The 9,510-nt window shown below is 41.1% G+C and overlaps 1 protein-coding gene across 1 annotated transcript in view; it reads left to right on the top strand.

The window, feature by feature from the left end:
* Nucleotides 1-1,238: 1,238 nt before the first annotated feature.
* Nucleotides 1,239-9,510, top strand: part of SGPL1 (sphingosine-1-phosphate lyase 1) — a 332,112-nt gene continuing 323,840 nt past the window's right edge. The window contains exon 1 of the mRNA XM_030203525.1: nucleotides 1,239-1,396. Within this exon, the coding sequence (XP_030059385.1) occupies nucleotides 1,312-1,396 (85 nt within the window). The 5' untranslated portion in view covers nucleotides 1,239-1,311. The remainder of the gene's footprint in view (nucleotides 1,397-9,510) is intronic.

Raw genomic sequence — 9,510 nt, 5'->3', positions numbered from 1 at the left:
GTTGCCTCCAACTCCAAAGTATTCCAGGATGTGTAATAATATTCCATGGTTGACCATGTCGAAGGCACTGGACATGTGAAATTGTAGGAGAAGTATGTTATTGCCAGTTGCAATTGTTTGTTTAAATTTATTCATTAAAGTTACTAGTACTGTTTCTGTGCTGTAGTTCGATCGAAATCCTGATTGAGATTCATGCAGGATTGAGTGTTCATTTAGGTGGGTAGTGAGTTGTTTCGTTACTACGCCTTCCATAAGTTTGGTTATCAGCGGGATAGATGCTACTGGGCGATAGTTGGTTAAGTCACTTGTACTTTTCTTTGCGTCTTTAGGTAAAGGAGTAAGTAAAATGTTTCCTTTGTCCTTTGGGAAGAGACCCTGTTGTAGCATGTAGTTCAGGTGTCTCGTGAGATCTGTTATGAATTGTTGAGGGGCAGTTCTTATAAGATTACTAGGACAAATGTCTAGTTTGCATTGGGACGGCGTATCTTTTGAGTGATTGGGAGATGGTTTTGATCAATAGTGAATATTCCCCCCTCCCCCCCCCCTTCAGCAGAAGCTGGAATAGGGTGACTTTCCAAAGACTGACATAAATCGGCAAGCTCGCTTTTGAGAGAAGCCACCCGCTGCCGCTCGTGCTGAAGGTCAGCTTCAAGAGCTGAAAGTTTAGCACTATTAGACTGTAAATCATGTGCGAGGGAATCCTTTAGACTGCGGGGAGAGCCTTGGCCTTCTAGCTGGAGCAAATTAAGGTCACCCAGATTTTTGTTTCTTTTGACCAAAACAGGATGGGAAACTTTGTTCCTTAAATAAATCTAATATTAGACAAAGGGAACCAGAGCAAGAACATAAGTTTTTAAATTATTTCATGTTTACAGATCAGAAACTATTCAATATAACATACAGTATGTACAGTAATAGGGGAAATCAGGAGGGGGAAGGAACTTTCACATCACTTTAGTAAGTTCTGGACAAATTTAATGGTGGGAGGGATTTATTAGCTGAATATGTTGTGTGGAATGGAGTGCTCACTAGGTGAATATATCCATAGTTGGTTAGACTGACAACCTTGAGTAAAATCTTGGTGGGTTATAGTTAAGATTTGTTAAGTTCTAAATAGTACTGGCAGCCAGTGTTCCATCAGGAAGGTGTGTGGGGGAGGGGTGACATGTTTTGTTCTCATTGGCAAATTGCTATATTTGATGGCATTTTGAAGTTGTTTTTTCGTTTGACAGAAAAACCTTGGAGATCTACAAGAGATCGGCCTGAAATCTGTATGAAACAAGGGTCTATGTGAATGGTCTTTGCAGTGGAATGGAGCCATGGCAACTTATCATAATTACCTTTGTAACCACGCTGCTGACAGTATGGCTTTATCAATTCCTCTTCCATCCTGAGAGTAAGTATAGCTAATAACACTGGCCTTCATATCTAGGATAGAAACATGGGATTTCTTTTCCAGCAGTAGAAATAATAATAAGCTAAGGGGGTAGATATTCAGCTGGTGGCGCTTGGCATTTTGTTTGCTGACCGCTGCTAGAATTATCACTGGAAATTCAGTGCTCAGTCATGTCCAGGTTCTGGCATTGAATTTCCCGGTATATGGAGGTGGTGAAAACACAGCTGGTTAAGTGTGATATTCAGCACTTAACCAGCTATGGTGAATCGCATAAAGATAAGACTGACTTTTATGGGGTCCTATTTATGTGGCTACCTTGGCATCATGTTTCTCATATCAAGTTACTTTCTGGTGGAATTCAATATGTTTGATTTTAAGATCTGTGCAGAATTATCGATTTAGAAAAATGTTAGATTTTTTTTTATTTGGTAAATTATACAGAGAAATTCTTTTTGTTGCTAGAATGTTTATGATTGCCTTTTCTTTGACAATGTATTTTCCTAGCTATGCTTAGTTTTCTCTTTTGTAAACCTCATTGAACCCTTCTGGGCTAATCGCGGGTTAGAAATATTAAATTGTAAATTGTTGTAAATATTGGCATTTAATCGGCCAAGTGCTGACTCTGCCACTGGAACATCCCCCCCCCCCCCCCCCCCCCCCCCCCCCAAATAGCCGGATTCGGCTTGGGCACTAACCGGACATTTTCAGTGGCGGCACTATCTTGTTAAGTGCCACTGAATTTGTCCAGTTAACCCCAGACAGGCAGTTTGAACGGCCAGGAGCGTCTCCTGGCTGTTTAATTTGGTTTAAATATTGGGCCCTAAAATTCTAATCTTTTAAAATAGACTTTATTAAGTATTTTGAGCAATACAGTAATATCCTCCATATCTGTGGATGGGAGGGGTGTGTGTCTGTGGCTCAGAATCTTCCTCTCAAGGGCTGTGTGGTATGGGAAGGGACAATCAGCTAAAGGACTCTGTGACCATAGGCACTCACTAGTGTGTTCGTACGTTCAGATCTTTCATCTAAACAGGACACCATCCTGGTGACTCCATGCACCAGAGAGAGGACATAGAAAAGAGTAGCTCCAACGCTCCTTTGCCAAGACAATCCTTTTATTTGAATTTTACATAAAACATGAGGAGACTAGCTCAGCATTTGAATTAGATCGCCAACATACAGTTACTTACTGTGGATGGCTGCAAAATTCCACAAAAATGAGACAGACTGAGGGCATGCCAAACAAAGATGGCAGAGTTCTGTATCCCGGCTGGAGCATCAGTGAGTTCTGCATGGGTAGCGGAGAGATAGTGGCTGAGGTGACAACAGTGGTAGAGCCGGCGATAGACAAAGAACTGCAAATGCTGTGCACCAAGCTTGAATCAGTGGATGAAAGGCTGGATGGGCTCACTTGCGATTTTAATGCCTCGCGGCAAAGGGTCAGCAACTTTGAAGCCTCTTTGTAGACAGTAGCAACTGTGCAGCAGCAAAAGCAGATACAGCAATTGGAGGACAAATTAGATGACTTAGATAACAAATACAGACTGAATAATTTGCGGCTAATTGGCTTGCCTGAATCTGTCACAGATCGCAAATTGGCTTTCTGGAAACTTGGCTGACACAATCTTTTTATAGCTTGATAATCACACGGGCCCTTTGAGGGTGGAGAGGGCTCATTGGCTAGGCCTGAAAAGGCTGGAGACGGCAACAGGGCTGTGGAGTCGTGCAGTCGGAGTCGTGGAGTCAGAGTCGGCAGCAATTTTGGTTACATTGAGTCTGAGTTGGAGTCGGCAAAAATGTACCGACTCCGACTCCTCCTACATTTGAATAAAGTACTTCTCTGCTGTGAATAAAGCTTAGTACCTAGTTGTTTCACTAGTGTGAAGTCCAGCTGAACTGTTTTGCTGGAGAGCTTCCCTCTGCTCAGTCTCCCTTTGCATTTACTGACCTGCTGTAGAGCACCTCCTCTCTGACCTCACAGTGAACTTAAGCTCCAAGAGAAGATCATTCAGCACACACAGATAAGGCAGCAGAGAGACTCCACCCAACTTCCTCTCTCTCTGCAAGAAGAGCTTTATATTTTAGTGGAAGTGGCACACCATTCACAATGGCAAAAAGAATGTCAGGAAACATGACAAAGTCTGCTGTTTATGAACACTTTACAATATCAACAGATGGGAAACAATTATGTATGTCAATGTATTATAGAAGATGATGATGGTGAAAAAGCATGTGATGCAAAAATTAGCAGTTTCAGTGGTTATGAAAAAAATGCACCTACAAGAGCATCAAATTTAAAAAGACACTTGCAGCGTTTCCATCCTAAAGTGTTAGAAGCTGTGAATGAGAAAGATAGCAATGAAAACATCCCATCTACTTCAGGGTCAATAAAAGATCAGAAATCTACTGGAGGCCAGACACAACTATCAAAATTTTTTACAGCTGACAAAGTTACTATAACAATGACACCAGAAAAATTCAAAAACCACATCATTGAAATGGCAGTAAAAAATAGTATACCACTATCTTTTTTTTTTTTTTCACAACCAGCCTTTTTAGGCTTAAATGGAGAAATGGCTAAAAAGCTTGGAGTTTCTCTGGAATGAGAAAGTATAAGGAAACTTGTACTTGAAGAGGCCAAATGTAAGAAGGAAGAACTAAGAAAAAGTCTGAAGGGACGTTTTGTCTTTATTAAAATGGATGCATGCACACATCACAGAGTCAATTATTTTGCAATTAATGTTAGATTTGCTGATGAAAACAAAAAAAAAATAACCTGGACATTAGGAGTAAAGGACACTCAGGCACATCATACCAGTGAGTATCTGCAGAAGTTAGTGGAAGGTGTTTTAGAAGATTTTGAAATTAAAAAGGAACACATTCTATGTATTGTAACTGATAATGCTTCAAATATGTTAAGCACAATTGAAAAAATGAAGGAAGTTGATGAAGAAAGCAGCATACAAATATCAGAAGATGACAGTAATGCAAATCAAGAAAGCTGTGAAAGTTTGGATGATATTGCTGAAGAAGCATCTAAGCTTATTACCATTCAACATATGCGTTGTGCTGTTCATACTCTGCAACTAGCAATAAGAGATGGATTGAAGGATCGTCATGCGGCTACACTAATTAGTAAGTTGAGGCAAGTAGCTGTTGCAGCCAGGATCCATAAAACAGATGCTATTCTGAAGAGACGTGCTGGAAAAGGAGCCATTTTGGATCAAGCAACGCGCTGGGGAAGCACTTACTTGATGATAAAGTGTTTGCTTGAACTAAAAGACTTTCTTGAAGAACTGGACAATGTAAATGTTTCATTAAAAGAAAACCAGTGGGCTCAAGTTACAAAATTAGGCTACTTTTTTACCCTTTTGCTGTTACCAAGAAGCTGCAATATGAAGATTTAACACCAGGTAAATTCTTCTTGGAATGGAAGGGCTTGATATATAACCTTAACAAAAGTGGGGGGTTAATTGCTGATGGCATTGTATCTTCAATGAGGAAAAGAGAGGAGCTCTTGCTGGATAATCAAATTCTCTTAGCTGCTATTTATGTTGATCCAATGAGCCGAATTTTGTTGAGCAGTGACCAAATTGCTACAGGAAAACAGGCACTCTATGACACAGCATGAAAGGGTTGCTACCTGAAACTCATAAACCACTGGATGAAGCTAAAGCTATAAATACTGGTGGTAATGGTAACTCAGGTTCATCCTCTTCAAATGAAGAAGAGAATTTTCAAGCCTATTTGGACAAAATGGAAGCTTCAAAAGCAAAGCGATGTCGGTTAAGCATGGAAAAGCAACCTGTAAATGTCCATATAAAGAAATTCATGCAAGAGTTTTTTAAAGGATTAAAAGAAATGGAAAAGTTTGACCGCTCATCAAAACTGACTATAGAAGAAGCCATCATTGTTTATCCAGAGATTGTCAGTGATGCAGCTAGAACCGTAACAGCAATGCCACCCGCCCAAGTCAGTGTTGAAAGACTGTTTTCAGCACTGAAAATAATCAAATCAGATTTAAGGGCTTCTATGAAGGAGGATCTGGCAGAAGCAATTCTGTTTCTAAGAACAATATATTAGTTAATTTTGGATTATGTGTAACAGCTATTCTACAGCTATATATGCCAAGTTTAAATAATATATAAGTTGTTTTAGGTTTTCCAAATGTTTTTGGTTTATGTAGGTTAACGTTGATTTTGTTCTAATTTCCAAAGGAGGATGTTCTAGAATTTCCAAAGGATGAAGTTGTTCCAGATTTTTATACTTGCTAATGCTATGATGACTTTATACTTGATAAAAAAAAACAATAAACATAACCTTGTTTTTTTGTGTGTTTTTTTTTGTTTAAACTTTAGGATTAATGAATATTTATAGTTTCTTTAATAAATAAAATAAAAAGTCACAATGACATAGATTTTAAACCCAAACATTAACATGCAGCCTTGCATGCTGCACTCTTTCAGTCAACATGCAAAAAAAATACATATTAAAAACTGAGGAGTCTGAGTCAGAGTCGGAGGTACCATAAACTGAGGAGTCGGGGTCGAAGGATTTTTGTACCGACTCCACAGCCCTGGACGACAAGACCATGAGTGGTGATCTTCAGTGTACTAAATTTTGTACATAAACAAGCAATTCTGCAAGCTTTGAGAGCAGGCTACACTTTAATTTATGAAAGTACATAAGTAATGCCACACTGGGAAAGGACCAAGGGTCCATCGAGCCCAGCATCCTGTCCACGACAGTGGCCAATCCAGGCCAAGGGCACCTGGCAAGCTTCCCAAAGGTACAAACATTCTATACATATTATTCCTGGAATTGTGGATTTTTCCCAAGTCCATTTAGTAGTGGTTTATGGACTTGTCCTTTACGAAACTGTCTAACCCCTTTTTAAACTGTGCCAAGCTAACCGCCTTCACCACGTTCTCCAGCAACGAATTCCAGAGTTTAATTACACGTTGAGTGGAGAAAAATTTTCTCAGATTTCTTTTAGATTTACTACACTATAGTTTCATCGCATGCCCCCTAGTCCTAATATTTTTGGAAAGCGTGAACAGACACTTCACATCCACCTGTTTCACTCCACTCATTATTTTATATACCTCTATCATGTCTCCCCTCAGCCGTCTCTTCTCCAAGCTGAAAAGCCCTAGCCTCCTTAGTCTTTCTTAAAAGATTTTGTTTCCATGATTATTCTGTCCGATATTCTTACAGCTCCTTTGAAAAGAAAATTAAATTTGAACTCTTTGTTTCCTGCTAGACTGCAAGTCACCCATGGAGGAGAAACTAGATTCTTAGATACAGTGTCTAAGGCTCAGGCTTTCCTGACTACTATGTCAGATGCCTAATTTAGAATTTCCTTCTAAGCTTGATTCACCTGAGTTGAGGTCATCAGACCTTTTAGGCATGGAACACTGCCTTTGAGCAGGACAGAATGCTGTTAACAGTTGAGCAAGTATGAGGTGTTAATGTCTACAGTATTTTGCTGCAGAACTGGTTCAGTGTTGCTGAAGTTGCGTACCAGTTTTTCTCTTTTCCATAATCTGAAATGATGAGACAAGAAGTAGAGGAGGAAATGCTTCCTCAGCCCATTCTTTTCATGGATATGGGCTGGGAGAATTTGAGTCGTAATAGGAATTTCAAAATCTCTTTTCGTCACTAACATGTTTTTGTTTTGATTGGATGTGTCCCTGAATGTAGTTCTAGGGATTTTGGTGGGAAGTGGAGGAATGTGTGTGTATGTAAAGTTGGGAGGGTGTGATATATTAAGGTGGGGTTTGGCAAGGAAATGTGTGATTTGCTCCTTTGTAGGAGTATAGTGGGAATTTTGGAAGGGATTAAAGGGTGGGAGGATGATAGGGAGGGAAGTACTTTCTACCTCGCCACCTCTCCCTCCACTAGTCCGTTCCCCTCTCTATCCTTCCCCTCATTCCTTTTCCTCCTTTCCTGAAGTTACTATAGAGGAAACTACACTTCTCTTTTCTTTCTCAAAATGTACACCTGTTCCTCTGATCCCATTCCCACCCACCTTCTTAATGCCATCTCACCTGCTCTTATTCCTTTTATCTGTCACATTCTCAACCTCTCACTTTCCACTGCAACTGTCCCTACTGCCTTTAAACATGCTGTGGTCACACCTCTCCTTAAGAAGCCTTCACTCGACCCTACTTGTCCCTCTAATTACCGACCCATCTCCCTCCTTCCTTTTCTCTCCAAATTACTTGAGCGTGCTGTTCACCACCACTGCCTTGATTTTCTCTCCTCACATGTTATTCTTGACCCACTACAATCTGGTTTTCGCCCTCTCCACTCAACCAAAACTGCGCTTACTAAAGTCTCCAATGACCTATTACTGGCTAAATCCAGAGGTCAATATTCCATCCTCATTCTTCTTGATTTTTCCGCAGCTTTTGACACTGTCGATCACAGCATACTTCTCGATACCCTGTTCTCACTTGGATTCCAGGGCTCTGTCCTTTCCTGGTTCTCTTCCTACCTCTCCCTCCGCACCTTTAGTGTTCGCTCTGGTGGATCCTCTTCTACTTCTATCCCTCTGCCTGTCGGCGTACCTCAGGTTTCTGTTCTTGGTCCCCTCCTCTTTTCTATCTACACTTCTTGCCTTGGTTCATTAATCTCATCCCATGGCTTTTCCTACCATCTCTATGCTGATGACTCCCAAATCTACCTTTCTACCCCTGATATCTCACCTTGCATCCAAACCAAAGTTTCAGCGTGTTTGTCTGACATTGCTGCCTGGATGTCTCAACGCCACCTGAAATTAAACATGACCAAAACCGAGCTTCTCATTTTTCCCCCCAAACCCACCTCCCCACTCCCCCCGTTTTCTATTTCTGTTGATGGCTGTCTCATTCTCCCTGTCTCCTCAGCTCGAAACCTTGGGGTCATCTTTGACTCTTCTCTCTCCTTCTCTGCTCATATCCAGCAGATCGCCAAGACCTGTCATTTCTTTCTTTACAACATCCGTAAAAGCCGCCCCTTTCTTTCCGAGCACTCTACCAAAACCCTCATCCACACCCTTGTCACCTCTCGTTTAGACTACTGCAATCTGCTTCTTGCTGGCCTCCCACTTAGTCACCTCTCCCCTCTCCAGTCGGTTCAAAACTCTGCTGCCCATCTCGTCTTCCGCCAGGGTCGCTTTATTCATACTACCCCTCTCCTCAAGTCACTTCACTGGCTCCCTATCCGTTTTCGCATCCTGTTCAAACTTCTTCTACTAACCTATAAATGTACTCACTCTGCTGCTCCCCAGTATCTCTCCACACTTGTCCTTCCTTACACCCCTTCCCGTGCACTCTGCTCCATGGATAAATCCTTCTTATCTGTTCCCTTCTCCACTACTGCCAACTCCAGACTTCGCGCCTTCTGTCTCGCTACACCAGGAATAAACTTCCTGAGCCCCTACGTCTTGCCCCATCCTTGGCCACCTTTAAATCTAGACTGAAAGCCCACCTCTTTAACATTGCTTTTGACTCGTAACCACTTGTAACCACTCGCCTCCACCTACCCTCCTCTCCTCCTTCCTGTACACGTTAATTGATTTGATTTGCTTACTTTATTTTTTGTCTATTAGATTGTAAGCTCTTTGAGCAGGGACTGTCTTTCTTCTATGTTTGTGCAGCGCTGCGTACGCCTTGTAGCACTATAGAAATGCTAAATAGTAGTAGTAGTAGTAATTACAAGGAAATTACATTGAGGGTGAGGATGAATAGGGGAGAAAGGGTGTTGATAGTGCGGAGAAATATAATACTTGGGAACCTTTTTGGTTAACTTTGCCACCGTAAGCTGTAGGATGAAAATAAGTAATTAGGGCAATAATTATTCCCGGATAATACTTATTACAAGGTTCCCGCTCAGTCTAGGGGAAAATTATATAGGAACCTTGTTGCTGGCACCCTGCCAGTGTTTTGTTCCCCGCCAAAGAACCACAGCCACGTCACAGATGATGATGATTATTATTTATTACAGGTAGAAAAATAGACACTCTGCAATAGCTTTTATGCAATATAATATCTCTTACTGATATGCACACTAATAAAATATATTGTCTAACTACACTCTGATTACCCTGAGACTACGTACAGTAATGATTA

Source organism: Microcaecilia unicolor, chromosome 5 (assembly GCF_901765095.1).
Source record: "Microcaecilia unicolor chromosome 5, aMicUni1.1, whole genome shotgun sequence".
Classification (NCBI taxonomy): Eukaryota; Metazoa; Chordata; class Amphibia; order Gymnophiona; family Siphonopidae; genus Microcaecilia; species Microcaecilia unicolor.
This window is presented reverse-complemented; position numbering and strand designations above follow the sequence as displayed.